Genomic DNA, 18,125 nt, shown 5'->3' with positions numbered 1-18,125 from the left:
CCAGCTAATGCAATAAGACAAGAAAAGGAAATAAAAGGTATACAGATTGGGAAGGAAGAAACAGAACCATCATTGTTCACAGATAACATATCATGACTGTTTATGTAGAAAATTAGGAAGAAACAACAGAAAAATTTCTAAGCAATTATAACAAGGTCACAGGATAAAAGTCTACATATGGAAGTCAATTGCTTTCCCATATGACAGCAATGGTAAAAACTACCAATTGTATCATCACCCTCCAAAATGAAATACTTAGGTATAAATCTAACAAAATTTGAAGGATATCCAAGAAGAACTGAATAACGAAGGATATCCAAGAAGAACTAAATAAATGGAGGTATATTCCATGTTCATGGATAGGAAAATGCAATAATGTTAAAATGTCAGTTCTTCCCAACTTGATCTATAGATTTAACATGAAGCTCAAACAAAATCTTAGCAGGTCTTTTTGTAGTTATTAAAAAAACTGATTCTAAGTTTACATGGAGAATAAAGAACTCTAAATAGTCAACAAAATATTAAAAGAGGAAAATGGAGTTAAAGGACTGAAACTATTCAACTTCAAAAATTAATATAAATCTACAATAATGAAGAGAGTATGGTATTGGCAAGAAAACTATTCTATATTATACTATAAAGGTAAATATGTATCATTATACATTTGTCAGAACCCTTGGAATGTACAAAGTGAACTTATCTAATGTAAACCATAGATTTTGGATAAGGGTAACGGTGCATCATTGCAGGTTTTCTGCTCACAAGAAATGTACAGCAGTTGTCTGAGATGTCTGTAGCGGTGAATGTTGTATGTATGGGAAATGAGATATATGGGAAAGTCTGTACTTTCATTTAATTTTGCTATGAACCTAAAAATGTCCTAAAAAATAAAACTTCTCTTTTAAAAAAGATAAACCATTGCACAAAGATTAGTTCTCACCATTATATGCAATATGGTTGGTGGTTAATATTGCAGACTCTTCAATCAAGCTGTTGGGGTTTAAATCCCAGTAACACTTTCCCTGGGACTCCATTTCTTCATCTATAAATGAAGATAACAAGGGTACCTATCTCAGAGTTTTAGAGAGAAGACAATGGAATTTAAATTGCTTACAACAGTGCATGTCTCATAATAAGTGTTAGTTCAGTAAATCTTAGTTAATATTTCTTTAACAAATTTAAAATTATTTTTATCTTCAATGTCTTAGGGAATTATCCAAGCCTCCTTGTAAGGTTGGAATGTTTCTCACCCTATGCATGAAACTGTAGCTCAGAGTAGCTCAGCCCAGGGTCTCACAACCAATAAGTCACACTCCAATACTCTATCCCTGGTTTTTGTCCTCCAAATCTTGTGCATGCTGATTTCTACTACCTTTTCCATCAACTTTCTAACCTGCAGGATACCCAAGTTTCATCATTGCCTTTTGTCTTATTTTTTTCCCTTTGCAGATTCTTAGCACAACACAGACAAGAGGCTGTGGGCAAGACAGTGAGTGCAGGGAGGAGCCTGGATACCTACTCCTATAACAAATACCACACCATGGGGGAGGTGAGCAAGGACCCATGGTGTGGTTGGTGGTGTCATGGCCTACTTGACGATGGGAGGGGATGGTTCACTGTTAGTGACCGTGGATTGGGGCTCAAAATGTGGTATTAAGATGCACCTGTGCACTTTCAAGGTATTCCCAAACTTCCCTGCCACCACTACCACTGTAGCTGCAAGACCTGGTGAGATAAAAAGGCAGATCACCAGGTGTGGTGGCTCCCACCTACAATCCTAGCACTTTTGGAGGCTGGGGCAGAAGGATCACTTGAAGTTAGGAGTTCAAGACAATCCTGGGCAGCATAGTGAGACCCGTCTCTATAAGAAAAAGAAAAATTAGCAGGTCATGGTGGCATGCACCTTGGTCCCAGCTACTCAGGAGGCTGTGGCAGGAGGATCACATGAGCTCAGGAGATTCTCAGTGACACAACTGTGTCTAGCCTGGGCAACAGAGTGAGACTGTCTCAAAAAAAGAGGACAGGAACATCCCAGTGAGTAAGTTTTGCTGGTGCGAATGTGAACAGAATTAATTAACCATTATTTTCGTTTGCAGGTTTAAGCAGGGTGGGGTTGGTGTTCGTGTGGGTGTGAGATAGGAGATGGAGAAGACTTCTGATTGAATGGCATTTAGCTGAAAATGCAGTATTTCTTGGACGAAGCAAGGGGCATGGGCAGCAGTTCTTAAGAAAATTTTTTTCTTATTTTAGGAAATATTTGTGGTGCTACTAAGATAAGTTTGATGGTTTCCAAAACTAGATCCAGTGAAAAATTGGCTACCGTATGACATATATATGCATGTGTGTTGCATATGTATGTGTGTGACATTATGCATTTTTTGAGATGTAAATTTTAAAAAATGGAATTGCTGGGTTGAAGGATGTGCATATCTAAATTTTTGATATAAACATACAAGTTGTCCTCCCAACAGGCTTTACCAGTTTCTTCTCTTAGCATTTGGGAAGATATTGATATTTTCCAGAATTTTTTGCAAAGGCTATAGGAAAGAATTTACATTTTTTTCTGTAATCACCCCAAGCAATCACCCCAAGTACTGAAGGTTCTATGGTTTGGAGCAAAGTCCAGTATGGCCCATGGAAACCTTATGCTGTGGTGTCATGGATGGGTTCATACTTGACTTGACCACTTGCTGGCTATATGACCTTGACTAAGGCATTTAGCCTCTCTGGCCCTTAGTGTCATCATCTGTGAGATAGGAATAGTAGTATCTATCCTGTAGCATTGTTGTGGAGTAAACTAAATAAGCTATACCACTATAGTACAGATTAAGCAATAAGCATGTAACAGCTGCTGCTGCTATGAGGTGCTATTTATAGCTCTCCCAAGACATAAGGCACTTGCATCTGACCTAGTCCCATCAGGGGTGCACATATGACAGCCATGTGATAAGTTATTATTCTTTCAATTGACAGGCTATATTGAAAATACCCTACTTAAGTATCATCACCATTTTAACAGTGCATTTTATCTATAGAGATTCCATGCTAAGATGAATGGTAATTGAGAAAAATTTTCAAATAGGATATGTGTTATCCCCAATTAACTATTATTTGCCATAACTCTTGGTTGTTGTCATTCAGAGATGTAAAGTCCAAGAAATATAGAAATTGAGTGTGAGAGGTGTCCTGTAAGATGGTGATGACTGTCTGAATATGTGAATTCTCTGATTACATTCACCCTGTGGAACCCCAAGTTGTGGACTTCCAGGTCATGGCATGAGACTTTCTCAGCATGGTATAAAACTGGTAATTAAATCAACACATATGCAGGTCTACTCTGTTGAACCAAAAAGGCTAATTGGGGCTTTTTAGAAAAAATAGTTGGCGTGTCCTGGAAAGGTCATACTCAGGTCTTCCCTAATCTTGGAACCATGGAGCAGAGGATATTATAGGAATCCATAAAGACAGAAGAAGAACCTGCAAATTAAGCCTGACCTGGAATTCCCGGCATGATTGTGTGCCAAGGGAAACCTGGTAATAAGTCATTGCGTTATTTTATTGGCAAATTTTTGAAATTGTTAATTCTCAGTAACTTATTTGTAAAGTTCAACAAGGGTGTCCTACGACTTAGTAGCAGAGTAGATCTTTAAAGAAAAGGAAAGGCAGAAAGTAATAAATTCATTGGTTTAGTTTCCTGTTTTGTTCATCATGCAGCCGTTGCAATCTAAGCAAAAGAAGGCAGAGTTCAATGTCTCAGTGAAAGACATAGTTATCCTAATCAGAGGCAGGCAAATGATCTTCCTGTTGATTGCCACAGTCCTCCCTGGCTGTTCCAGATCTATCAGTGGATGAGCCAGATCAGTGAGGAGTACGCGGAAGTGGTGACACAGCATTTCCTAGGAATGACCTATGAGGCCCGGCCCATGTATTATCTGAAGGTGAGCAAGATGATTGCCTTACCGGAAGAATTACCCAATCCAGAGATATTCGTCTTCTACTCAATTGCTTTGGCCAGAAGTGTGGTAAAGTTTAATAGAAGCAATACAGAGTGACTTTGCCTTCTCCACCCCTAACTGGGCATTTAAACGTCAAAACTCCTAGATGCTTATGCCTTAATCACTGGGATGGAGTCATGTTTAGGAGTAAAGAGAATCGGGATGCATGGGAGGGACCACAGGGGGTAGAACTGAAAAACAGCATGGCCTAGAAGTGGACAATGCCCACTCATACTTCAACCAGACAAGTGCACTTTTAGTCTGTATTTTAAGTTGTTGTTTTATTTCTTTTTTTTGTAAAATGTTATTCTTTTTTAAAAAACAGAATTTTTTCCATAAAAAAATGTTTGAATACTATAGAAAATGTTCATTTGGGGTTCCTTTTATACTTACGTGAATAAGACCCAGAGAAGTAAGGGGAGTTGTGAAAGGGCACACGGCAAAGTAGCAGCATAACCAGGAGATAAATAGGACTCCAGAATCCCCTACCTCTTTTGCACGCACATTACAATCACCCAGGGAGCTGCCAAGTAATCCTGATGCCTGGGCCCCTCGTAATTAGATTAGAGATTCTGAACTAATAATTCCAGGGTGGGCCCAGGAATGCTTTGAAAACTCCCCAGGTGATCCTAATGTGTAGCCAGCATTTACAACCTCTGCACCAACCGGTGTTTCTCAAATGGTGGTCTATGTTTCAGCAGCATCAACATCATCTTGGGAATTATTAGAAATGCACGTTCTCAGGTCCCATGGGGTCTACTAGAGGGGTCTAAGTGAGGGAAGCCGAACAGTCTGTTTTAATGAGCCCTCTTTCAGGTGATTCTAATACTCACTCAAGTTGTAAAACCACAGTGCATTTCTAACAAGTTCCCAGGTGACCCTGACACTCTTCAAGAACCGCTGCCAAAGTAGCCTGGCATTAAGAACTAGCATTATGTGTGTAGTTCACTACACTCTTAGTACTTAGTGTAGATGTGTTAATTTACAAGCCTCAGCACCTATTTTGAGAATTATTTACAATTACAAAAAATGTATTGGCTTTGAAATAGAACTCAGAGATTCTGTAAGTGATTGGTTGATATATTAAACACAGGGTGTTTGCTTTTTTGATTTACCATAGGCCCTCAATCTCTGAGCTAAGGCAGCCAAAAAGATAAACATGCTCTGTCCACAACTTATAATGAAGAATAGAATGAGGATGTAACAAGGAGGAAAAAAGATAAACATGCAATTAACATACACCATACTCATAAAAGGGGTAACTCTGAGAGAAAAATTAAGGTAAGAGGTGGATTAGGAATTGTCTAGGCAGCTTTGAAAAATAGGTGAGTCTAGAAGGAGAAAAGGCCTTGAATAGTAGGATAGATCCAGCCACACATTTATCTCAATTTGTGAGTTTCTCCTACAGAGGAAGAGAGCCTTCATCAGTCGGGCTCCCAATGGTTTTCAACAAATAGCACTGGCTTAGGTCATTTACAAATTCAAAACAGATGTGGCTGTTCCAAACATGGGCGCGTCCGCAGCATCTTCTGCACCAAAGAGAATCCACAGTTGCCAGATGAATTCCTACCTCCCCACTGCTCCGAAAAAGGAGGGGTCTTTCTTGCTGGAGTGAGGCCACACTGACGCACCAAAATAGCAAATGGAGAGAGACAAAAGAAGACAGGGCTGGCTGCGAGGAGGGTAGTTCCTAGGGGGAAGGGGGATTTATTAAGTGTTGCAGGAGATTGTGTGCTTGGATCCATTCAAAGTTACGAGAACTTTAAATGAATATCAGGGGTCATTTTTAAAAACCTTTGATTCTCAAACATTACCTCTCTCGCACTTTGCCACTCTGAGTGAACTTTAGGTGCAAAGAGTTTATAAGATTTATACACATTTAGCCTCTTGGCTTGTGACTGGTGGGGTGGGGAATGCTATGCCTTTATTTATATTTAGGGAATGATTTAGGGTATAGGGAAGACTGCTTTGGGGGCAGGTGTTGTGGGGAGTCAGTGCATGGTCCTGAGAACCACCACTAAGGCAGCTGGCAGCAGAACAAGAGTGGCAGAGGCAAAGGTCCTGTTGGTGGGTGTCTCCACCAGCAGTTTTGCCTCCTTCCTGATGCCACAGAGTGGAGTAAGAAAGGGACCTCCAGGAGAATAAAAATCCGGATAACTTTGCACAGTGGCTTACAATAATAAATAATTGTTTGGTAATCACTGGTGTCTCTCCCAGATCAGTCAACCATCCAGCGACCCCAAGAAGATCTTTTGGATGGACTGTGGAATTCACGTCAGGGAATGGATTACCCCAGCTTTTTGCCAATGGTTTGTGAAAGAAGTAAGTGTCTTTAGCTTCCTCATAATGGTAAGCCAGCCCCATAAAGTACCCGTCACTTCTTGGTGACTCAGAAAGCATTCTTCTTTCATGTGTTAGAGATGTAACTCTTTACTGAGTTAATCCTTCAACTCAAGTGAAGTGGGATTAGTGAGTTGCTTCACTGATAATTGAGTTAATATTCTGATATTTTTCTAATGGATGCAAAATCAGTTTTATTGGAGGGTTAACATATCCAAATGTAGAAGATACACTTTGGAGATGAGTTTGAAGCCCGGCTATGCCTAGGGGTGAGCAAATTTTCTAACACTGAGACCCCTAGTTTCTCATCTGTAAAAGGGCGAATGGATTATTTTGTGGTTCTGTTGTATAGATTAAGAGACGTGGCATATGGAAAATGCCTAGCATAGTGAATGTGTGTGTAGGTGTATTACTTATAGCCTTCCCTTGAGGGAATAAGAAGACTTTAAAAGTAATATAGGATTATTTTGGTCAGATTTTTCAGAAACCCAAACTGAAAAACTCACGAAGTATAGTTTCCCAGACCAACAGCTTCCAAATCAACTGGGAACTTGTTAGAAACACAAATTCTTGGGCTCCATTTCAAACCTGGTGAATTAGAAACGCACAGGGGTTGGGGGCTGAGAAGTGAGGCAGGGGTGAGGGAAAGCAGAGCTGAATAATGTGTGTTTTAACAAGTTCTCTAGGTGACTCTGGCACATGATAAGGGTTAAGAACCACTACCATACAAGATAAGACAATTAGGGGCTGGTGGCTGAGGGTGGAGGTGACATGTACTGTCACCTCTTAGCATTAGGCTAAAATTGGCAGAAAATTAAGAGAGAAAAAAACCCCTGCCCAGAATCATTCTGAATCTTTCTCTCTTCAATTTTCAGATTCTGCAAAACCATAAAGACGACTCAAGGATAAGCAGGTTGCTTACGAACCTGGACCTGTATGTACTGCCAGTTCTTAACATCGATGGTTATATCTACACGTGGACGACTGTGAGTACACTGAGCTTGGTCTTGGGGTGTATTCCTGAACTAAAGCCCAACTCAGATTCCTTTTCTCTTTTTGTTCTTCTCTTTTATTTTTTATGAGACAGAGTCTCACTCTGTTGTCCAGGCTAGAGTTCTCTGGCATCATCACAGCTCACTACAACCTCAAATACTTGGGTTCAAGCAATCCTCTTGCCTCAGCCTCCTGAGAAGCTAGGACTATAGGCACCTGCCACAGTTCCTGGCTAGTTTTCCTATTTTTAGTAGAGATGGAGTCTCACTCTTGCTCAGGCTAGTCTCCAACTCCTCAGCTCAAGGCATCCTCCCACCTAAGCCTCCCAAAATGTTACCATTACAGGTGTAAACCACTGTGCCCAGCCTCAGCCATTCCAGCCATATATAGAAATATTTTGTACCTATGTAAAGGGTGAAACTCCATTTGGGATAAAAATACTCTTATGTATTTAAAGTAAACAATCTGAGTCAAGTTTAGGACTAGGAAGTCTAATTCCTTTTTAGAGCTGAAGTCCAGTCTAGGTTTTTCTTTGTTTTTGATATAGTCCCAGTTTTCCAATCAGAGTAGACTTGTCTCTTCCTCCATCTTCTTAATATTTGTGGATTGCCTGACACCCAATTAGGATTGTATTGATAAAAAAAAAAAATCATACACCAACCTCCTCCCCCTCAAGTCAGTTCTAGAAGCAGGAAGGGAATGAATGATGTATACATCAAAAACAGCCAAAAAAATTTATGGAGGATACCAAGCTACATATCTCAGTGTGATTATTCACACAGGGGCAAATATGTCATAAAGGCTTTCTATGTGGTAGACAATCTACTCTTTGAATGTTTCCAAGCACATCACTCCACTAATACGAGCCTGTGTTCCTAGCGAGCGTTCATTGTTCCCTCCACTTCCCCCAGAGGCCCCTTTTTTCTGGAACAGCCTCTCTGGCCTGATGTATGAATCATGTCCTCCCTCTGAGCTTGTCTGGTGACACTTGTCTTTATCCTCATCTCCACTCATCAGTCTTTGGCTTCCAGAAATGTGCAGAGACCATATCTGATACACCTGGAATGGTCTTTCCCATCTGTCAAGCTATTTCCCTTTCATCCTGCATCACTTGGATGTAAAAAATGACTCTGGAGCATTCCCTGAGTAAGCGGAACACGTCCACAGACACTGCAAACCTGCTTGTGAGGAAAAGGCTGTGCTGGATTGTGTACACGTATGTGTACTTGTTATTGCACAGGTGTTCCTGTTACTCGGGGTTGCTTAGCCCGTCTGCAAGACTAAAAATTACGTACACAAATATGATTTAACATTCACTGGGTTACCATTAAGTTCTTCCACATATTCCTAGGAAACATTTTTCACGTTCAAGGATCACCTATCATCACTAATGCTGTGATTTATGAAACCTTAGAATGGCAACAGCCCTCCATTCTTCTGTTGCAGAATCGTCTTTGGAGGAAATCCCGTTCATCTCATAATAATGGCACATGTTTTGGGTCAGATCTCAATCGAAATTTCAATGAATCTTGGTGTGGTAAGTATGTATATTTTTATTAGATGATGAACAAATAAATAGAGAAGCAAGAAAAGAAGTAAATTACTAAAGATATAATTTTTGAGAATAAACATCTAATTTTACACAGTTTTCTGGGTTTTATAACCAGTTTCAGTTCCTCAAAAGGGACCATATGATCTATATATTGAGAGCCATCAGCCCTCAAGTACAGGTTGGCTACATGAGGACAATGTAGACCTAGACCAGTATGAATATATTTCAAGTTCAACCCTTTGTTTTTAAATACCGTTGAATCTCCATAGCTGACCACCTTCTTAAGTTGACCTAATTTTCGTAGACCGGACATGCACTCCATGTACACATCAGTACAGTGGGCCTAGTTCCTTATAGTGACCACCTCTTTATGTTGACTAGCTTGTCACAATCCCTTGGGTGGTCAACTTATAGTGGTTCTACTCTATATGTATTTATCTTAAAGAAAAGAATCAGAGAATTATCCTTGCAGATTATTTTACAGCAGGGAGTGGGCAGTAAACAAAACAAACAGTTTCTTCTTTTTATGATTTTCATGTTTCAGAACCTCAAAATGCCCAGTGGAATGGAAGCAAGTAAAGAGGCAGGAGTGGTTAAGGGCATTGCCATTAACCAGACTGCAAAGGTTAACATGGAGATTTGGCCTCTGTGTGGTCTTGGAAAAAATCACTTCATCTCTCTACTTTCGTTTTCTCTTATGTAAAATGTTAGTCACAACATCCCTTCTTATCATTAGGCTATTGTGGGGATTAAACATGATGCTACACAGGAGGGCTGGGCATACACGCTGGTACTATACCTAGCGTGTAAGAGGGACTTGCCTGGTAATCCTGATTGATGAGGAGGACAGCCTACTTACATCCTTGCCAATCGGCTCTTCTGAGACTCAAGCCAGTAAGACACTGAAGGCGAGACTTTAACCAACAAGGCTATATCAGAGCCTGACCTAGGAACCCAAGAACTGGTTCCCTGGTGTTTGTTTTGGGGCACGCCACAGGGTTAAGTAAAAGATTGCTGAAATGTCATTTCATTTTGCATCTTGTTTATTGGGCCATGCAAATATGGAGTTTGCTTGTCAATCTTAACATCAGTCTTCTTGCCTTTCTGAGTTCCTCCTAGCATGACTATTCTATCAGTGACTAATTTAGCCAGACAACCAAGGGCAAGCCCTGATTTCACCTACAGATGCCCTAAGGATGACTTTTTGCCCTCTGTCAGTTTGTAAAATGTGAAAATAACTAACATTTGCCTGGATCTTAACAATTTACAAAGCAATTTTATGCTATTGTCTCATTTGACCCTCTTAACGATGTATTAATCTCACTTTAGAGATGGGGAAACTGAGACCCCGAGTTAACTTTATCTACAGAAGTCTCTGAACAGGCAGTGGTGGGGTGGAGACTCCAGAGGCCACACCCATCACCCTACTACCTCACACTGCCTCAGAAACGTCCATCTGCTCACAAGGGGTTGCCCTCTGCCATTTCTAAACTGAGATCATGAAGCCATCTCTATGGTTTCCTGTATGTTTCAGGTGTAGGCGCATCTAAAGACTGTAAAAATTCAAAATTCTGTGGGACAGGATCAGTATCTGAACCAGAGACTAAAGCTGTTTCCAGCTTTGTAGAGAGCAAAAAGGACAACATTCTGTGCTTCCTGACCATGCACTCTTATGGGCAGTTAATCCTCACACCTTACGGCCACACCAAAAATAAGTCGAGTAACCATGAAGAGCTGGTAAGTGCAGGGCCCCGTCTAGTAGGACACAGCAGGACCTCTGCCTTCCTTTTCCTGGTTTCCATTTCCCAGATCTGGGCTCCTGCCTCCTTTTGTTCTCTCTTCTCATCCTTATTTTCTTCCTCCTGCTTTTGCACCTTGCCAGATGCCTGCTGGGAAGGCTTCAGGTTAAATGCTGCTTTACCTACATTAATTAACTACCTGTTTCATGAAGTGTCAAGTTGGGAGACATCTTCGGTATTCTTCTATAATATAAATGAGATGATTATGTTAATAATCTGCAGGAATGAGCTTTCATTTCTGTAAATTCTCTCGCAGCTCTGTTCGGCAATTACAGCTTTTGAACTGTGCTTGAAAGAACTTGCCAGCTGTTAGTGGAATATGGCATATCTAAAATAACACGGCTAAATAATATCTGCTCTCTTCTCTGCTAAACACAATGCTCTATTTTCTTCTAAACTCTTCCTCCAGTATTTGCCTAGGATTATTTGTAAGGGGAAGTGCCAGTGAAATGCAAGCCGGGGTAGGGAATCTGTGTTTTCTCTCGTCCGGGTCTTGCTCTGAAGCTCTGTTTACCCAAGCACCAGTAGGCAGAATTGCTGGAAGGGACAGGGCTCTTTGTCCTTCTGTGAATCAAAGGACAACAGACACACATCAAAGGCAGGGTAAATTTAGAATCATAAATCATAATATTTGTTTTCCTTTTTTATTTATTTTTAAAATTTTAATCATAGTCTAGTAAACATAGCATCAAATTTACCATCTTAACTCTTTTTTTGCAGTTTTTGACCCAGGCTGGCTTTGAACCCGCCACCTCTGGCATATGGGGCCAGCGCCCTACTCTTTTGAGCCACAGGTGCTGCCCATCCTATTTTTTAAGTATACAGCTCTGTGGTGTTAAGTATATTCACGTTGTTGTGAAATCAATTGCTAGAACATTTTCATCTTGCATAATTGAAACTGTACCTATTAAACAACAAATTCCCATTTTCCCCTATTCCAGTTCCTGGCAGCCACTATCCCCTTTCTATTTCTATGAGTTTGACTACTCTACATATCAAAAGAGGAATTGTACAGTATTTGTCCTTTAATGGGTGGCTGATTTCACTTAGCATAATGTCCTCAAGGTTCGTCCATGTTATAGGGTGTATCAAAATGTCCTTCCTTTTTTTTAAGACCAAATAATATTTCATTATATGTCTATTTCACATTTTGTTTATCCTATCTGTTCATCAGAGGACACTGGGTTGCTTCTACCTTCTGGCTATTGTTAACAATACTGCTATGAATGTGAGTGTGTAAACATGTCTTCAGACTTTGCTTTCAATTCTGCGGGTTCTATACCCACAGTAGAGGTTGCCGGATCATATGGTAATTCTATTTTTAAATTTTTGAGGAACCACCATACTACTTTCCACAGAGTCTGCATCATTTTATATTCCAACCAATAGTGTGTAGGGGTTCTAATTTCTGCACATTCTTGTCAATACATATTGTTATGTTCTTCTTATCTGTTAATTTTTTAAAAAACAGATTATGTGCAGTTTCTGGGATATGCTGTGGCTAAGCTTGGTCAGTTCTTAATATCACGAGGGCTGGTTACCTTGTGGTCAGGTTACACCTCCTGTCCCTCTCCCACTGGGATGTGACCCACAAAACACAAGGTTTGGATGCTAAAAGAAAAGGCAGTATAGATCTTTGGTAGAGGGAGCCTTTCCACCATAAGTCAAACATATCCAACAATACCCAAATACTTTTCTTGCAAGGATTTTTTTCCTCTTTTCATCTAGGGATACTTGTACTAAATAGTCATTTTGTAAAATGTGAAAATAACTAACATTTGCTTGGATCTTTATAATTTACAAAGGGATTTTACAGCTATTGTCTCATTTGACCCTCTTAACAATGTATTAATCTCACCTTAGAGATGGGGAAACTGAGACCCTGAGTTAACTTTACCTACAGAAGTCTCTGGACAAGAAGTGGTGGGGTGGAGACTCCAGAGGCCACACCCACCACCCTATGACCTCACACTGCCTCAGAAACATCCATCCGCTCACAAGGGGTTAGCAACTTCTAGGAGCTCTTATCAGTCTAAATTCCCAGCCACTAATATGCTATTTCCTCCTCATTTGTGAGCCCTGTAAGTTCTATTTCTTCAGTAGAGAAATCTACAGAAACAAAGATCTTGGTCAAGAAGCCAAGAATCTTCCTTATCCCCAGTTGCCATGATATTTGTTAGAGATTTCTACTTTTTGCCCAGAGGGATCTGTGACAAACACAAATGAAATTTCCAAAGACAGGCCATTATAGGCATTTCATGGAAAGGGGTTTTCCTTCAATAGAAAAAAAGAGGCTACATACTCCAGTTTTTGCCTCGGGTACTTCATTCTCTCATTGGCTCAGGAAAACAGATCCTACATGACCATTTTGCAAGGTTTGCATTCAAAGGTTAGAGTGTCCTGTGCTGTCTGGTTAGAGCCCTGTGGCCAAACCTAGGGGGAGCAAGAAGTCAGCAGGGGCCCAGGGCTGTGACATCACCATTCCTGGATAGTGACCCCAAGACGGGAATTCCTGACAACTTCTCCATACTATGTGCAGAAATTGTAAAAATCAAATAGAAAATGATCGCTTTAAATCTCTTACAGTCTCAGGTGATGAAGAGTTCTCATAAACAGTCATATACAAGCCTTTTCAATAAAAGATGGTGTGAAAATTTTGCTACCATGCATCAGCCTTATTGAAGCTACTTAGAATGCTTTTAGGTTCTTGGGGGGTAAGTTTTGATACAGTGCGCAAAGATACAAATCAAGCCAACTGCTCCAAGAAGATTTCCATTTCTAGTACTGTTTACAACCAGCAGAGACTAATAATTAATCTCTATATATTTACAAAACCAAAGATTTGTAGAAATCATGGTAAATATTATACTGCATGACAGACAACTTGGCAATCACTCTGTAGGAGAAACATGACTATATATAGCCCCTTTCTAAACTGCTCTGGAAATTAGTGTAGCAATAAGAATTCTAATGTTTTACATGCTTGCATTTTTTTCCATTTGAACTCTTTCCATATCAACCTCTGTACTCTTTCAAGCTGTCCTCTCCCTTCCCCAGCTCCCATGATGTACCAGGGCCTTAATCAATCTTGTTGGGTGCCTGCTGTGAATATATGCCTATAGGAAATTCTCTGGGCCCAGGAAGGAGTTATTAAGTGGGGAAGAGGTTTTTATCCATGTGTATTATGTCTACTGGTAAAGAGTTTTTATTACTTTTACTAGGAAAATGGCAGTGGAGAACCTGGCTCTCTGTGACCTTGCAATATGGTGCTAGAAGCAGAGAATAGTACAGTCAAGGGTTCCACCCCTGAAAATAGAAGTGGGAACTGGAAGTCTGGGGGATTTCCATTTTATCTTCTCAGAGAGAACCAAATCCATAAGCTAAGGATTACAATCGTACACTTCTGACGTATATTTCTTACTCCTATCTATTTCCCCATAGTCATTGCTTGTGGAATTATTAAAAAATTACAATTCAAAAGTTCTTTCATCAACAAAGAAGGGGAAACTGGGAAGACCATTTCCCACCCTATATTCAGGATTTGAGAGAAAGAAACTAAAATAAAATAAGATAGAAAGGCTGGCTACAGGAAGAAGAAATTGTTGCAGGAAAGGAAAAAGAAAAAAAAAAAGACAGGGAGCCATTTGTGTGTCAAGCACAGCCTAGGGGTGATCCATATATTCCATAAGGCCCCACATGGACCAGTTAGTATGGAGTTTCATTCAGAGAAACACAGCAACACATAAGAATGAAAAATAATTAGAAGCCATTTGTGTCTCTTCTAGAGACTCTCCAAAGAGGAGTGTGGTTTGTAAATCACAGCAAAACTTTCCCCAGGCCTTGTCTCTTTATTTCCTCACACACAGACCCTTCCCTGAATTCTTCCACCTCTCGCTCTCACCTTCTTACCAGAATTTCTTTCTCAGAAATCTCCTTTCTGACTCTCCCCTCTGTCTTACAACTTCCTCTGTTTTCTATTAAATAGCTCTTGTACCTTTTCCCATTGCAAATGATTTAACAAGCTTTCCACCCAGTGCCTCTTCAGCCTTTCCTGCCCATTATCTGAATTCTGGACAACACAAACCCATGGACTGGGGTAGACTCAGAATCTCTTTTCAGGAAGGCAGAGAAAAGGTGACTGGCCAAAGATAGAATTCTCGGTAGTGTGTGGAGAGAAGGCAAAACATTTGCGGATATGTTCAACTGAATGGTTTTTTTTTTTTTCTTTCATCTTAGCCACACATAGAAAGTCCTACATGCCCTAAGAATGCTACCCACAATTGCCACATATGATCCCCTCAACCACACACTGTCCCTTTCCTTTTCTGTTGTTTATTTTGAATTTCACTAGGCCTTTCCCCACCATACCCAAGCACTACCCTGGATAGTACAGAGACAGGAAGGGGGAGACAGAACCTGAAACTAGGCTCAACCTGAGTCAGAGGAGTTGATGTGCCTGCAAACACAGCCAGGCTGCCCTTGGGGATTAAGCAGTATGAATCAAAGCCTGGACAGGTATGGCAAAGGGGTTCTGGTGGTGGTGTATAGAATCTAAGGGCAAGGAGTAAGATATACCATCCTGGGGTAGGACATAGCACTGGAGAGTCTAGGATAGGGAATATTTAGAGAGTCTATTGAGAGACCTGTGCAAAATTTATTAAATCAATGAGCATAGTCAAGACACTTGAACTTTAGGTAATGATTTTGCTCTCAGGAAAGGGTCTGCTGATCAATTTCTGAGAGATTTACAATGTCGTGAGGTGATATTGGTGGAGGACATGGGGACACAGGTGTAACTCTTGCTCTGAGATTCTATGAGTCTATGAGCGATAAGTTTCAAGCATCTATAAGAAAAAATAAGGGGAGTCCTAGAAGGTATAAACAGAGTGTGAGGGGATAGTCAAGCAGGGAGAGAGAGAATCCAATTTGGGTGGTCAGACGAGGCCTTGTGGAGAAGCTGACATTTGGGGAAGCTCTTTGAGGTTGGATAGAATTTCAACAGGTGTGGATAAGAAGTAGTGATCCTGGTAGCAGTGGTTCTCAACCTTCCTTTAATACAGTTCCTCGTGTTGTGATGACCCCCAATCATAAAATTAATAATTCTCACAGTATTAGGAAGGTTGAGAACCACTGCTAGAGGAAACACCCAGAGAAAAGTAAAGAGGCGGAGGGATGTGGGGCATGTCAGAGAACAGTAGGAAAACTTGAGTTTGACTAAATCTAGGGTGGAGGTGTTGGAAATTGGGTTAGGGTCATAGGGTAGGGGTTCTCAAAATAAGTGAATGAAGCTTGTGCTTAATTCAGCGAGCAACCAGGAGTTACTGAAGGCTTTTCTGTAGGACCATGACCACAGCTCTATGCTTCTAAACTGCACCTGGAAGCCAGGTGGGATCAATTGGAATGAAGATTGGTGAGAGGAAGGGAAACTCATTAGAAGATGCAACAGACTGATTCAGAGGTAATGAGTCTGAAACAGGGTGATGGCCCTGGGAATGCAACTTGGTAACTCTTTGAGAGAAGGAATATCAAAAACGCCTGCTGAATTTTACAAGTGCATTTGGGAGAGCATGCAAGACCAGAAATATGAAAGTCAGAATAGTCTTATTAGTGGGAGATTTAGTGGGAGAGATGATGAAATTGGATGTGAGTGTGTTGAATCTGAGGTACCAGCGGGTTACCTTGATGTAGTTGTCCAATAGGAAGTTAGAAAGATGCTCTAAAACTCTGGAGATGGATAGGGACAAAATACCAAACCTTGGATTGTTGAATTTATTTTTAACACCAGATATCTGTCTCTACATTTCCCACCTACAGATTCAAGTTGGACAGAAGGCAGCAAATGCATTGAAAGCAAAGTATGGAACCAATTATAGAGTTGGATCGAGTGCAGATATTTTATGTAAGTATCTTTTTTTTTTTTTTTTTTTGCCTCTTCAATAGTATCTAACGCACAAAAGAAGCCAGTGGACTTTGGTGGTGAGCTGGGCAGGAGAGGAAAAGAAGAGTTCTTGGGATCAACAGAGAGTTGTACAAATCAAAATGACCAAGAATAAAAGAGAGTCTGTATAAATCCAGAATTATACTCTCTAGGGATAAGCCATGAGCTAAAAGAAAAAAAAAAATTAATGCACTGGCTCAGATCAGAACTTCCCCTGGCTTCAGTTAAAAAGAGCTAGCAAGTTGGAAGGCACAGGAGTTAACAGGAAGGACACCATCCACTGACCCTTGGTCAGTTGGTTCAGTTTGCAGAGGACCCATCAGGTTAAGAAAGCAGAGCAGGGTGGGGCCTGGAGAAAGGATGGACAAGGAAAGAATTTAGTTCAAAGGAGACTGCACTGCATCCCTCAGCCCCAGCCTCCACCTCCTACATGGGCTCACGTAGATAATATTTTCCCTGGGGATCATTTTGTTTCTGTTCCTTGATATGAGTCATTTCACTCTTGCCTTACAATGTGACCTTGCCTCATCTTCAATTCAACTGAAAAATGTGAACCAAATCTCTCCATGTGCCATACACAGTGCTAGGTACTATGGGGCCAGGGAGGCTATATGAGATATGCTCCCCATCCATAGGGGGCTTCCTGTGAAGGACAGGGAGAAGACAGTGTCCCTGAAACGATCATCTGAGAGAGTTTATTTCAGTGACTGAACCTTTATTCCCTCAAATGGGTATGGAATCTGTCCTTTCAAAGTTCAATTTCTACATTTGCCCTCATGTTTCACTTGTAGATGCTCTGTCGGGGTCTTCAAAAGACTGGGCACGAGACATTGGGATCCCTTTCTCATTCACGTTTGAGCTGAGGGACAATGGTACACATGGGTTTACTCTGCCGGAAGTTCAGATCCAGCCCACCTGTGAGGAGACAATGGAAGCTGTGGTCTCCATCCTGGATGATGTACATGAGAAGTACTGGCCCTTGAGTGGTGCTGGGACAGTGGCATCTGGCACCATGGTGCTGAGCTTGCTGTTGCCCTTTGCTGGTCTTCTCTGAGTGCATCCTACCTGGCCCGCTCAACTCAGGACATGGATGTGGTTGGAGGCAAGGCATGCTGTGGTTGCAGAGAAATCAAATAATTTAACTAAGCTATTTTCTATTTTAATAAAAAAAAATCACATTTTAATTTCAATATTTGTTTTGCTGGTAGTTAATTTTTATTACCTTATAAGAGTATAGTGTTACTTAGTGATTACTACAATAATGCTATAAGCCAAACCCTTCTAAAGCCCAGTGGTAGGAATGAACAGTCAGGGAGGAAGTTCTGCTGATCTTGGCTGTGCTCGCTTATGCATCTGTAGTCGGTTTCATGCAGCTGGTTGATCCTGCTGAACTCACTGTGGGGGTTGGCTCACTGTCAGCTAGTCAGAATAGCCTCGGCTGGGATGAGGAGCTGTGCTGTGTTCCATGCGTCTTCTCCTCCAGCAGGCTGTGCCAGGCATGCACTCGT

At 40.9% G+C, this 18,125-nt stretch overlaps 1 protein-coding gene across 1 annotated transcript in view; it reads left to right on the top strand.

Moving 5' to 3' along the window:
• CPO (carboxypeptidase O) overlaps window positions 1–17,696 on the top strand; it is a 25,811-nt gene extending 8,115 nt beyond the window's left edge. The window contains exons 2-9 of the mRNA XM_003785000.1: window positions 1,450–1,549; window positions 3,837–3,938; window positions 6,213–6,317; window positions 7,211–7,321; window positions 8,775–8,865; window positions 10,415–10,617; window positions 16,494–16,578; window positions 17,409–17,696. Coding sequence (XP_003785048.1) covers window positions 1,450–1,549; window positions 3,837–3,938; window positions 6,213–6,317; window positions 7,211–7,321; window positions 8,775–8,865; window positions 10,415–10,617; window positions 16,494–16,578; window positions 17,409–17,671 — 1,060 coding nt within the window. The 3' untranslated portion in view covers window positions 17,672–17,696. The remainder of the gene's footprint in view (window positions 1–1,449; window positions 1,550–3,836; window positions 3,939–6,212; window positions 6,318–7,210; window positions 7,322–8,774; window positions 8,866–10,414; window positions 10,618–16,493; window positions 16,579–17,408) is intronic.
• Window positions 17,697–18,125: the final 429 nt, after the last annotated feature.

Source organism: Otolemur garnettii, unplaced genomic scaffold (genome assembly GCF_000181295.1).
Source record: "Otolemur garnettii isolate 467f Iridium unplaced genomic scaffold, OtoGar3 scaffold00013, whole genome shotgun sequence".
NCBI classification, from domain to species: domain Eukaryota; kingdom Metazoa; phylum Chordata; class Mammalia; order Primates; family Galagidae; genus Otolemur; species Otolemur garnettii.
This window is presented reverse-complemented; position numbering and strand designations above follow the sequence as displayed.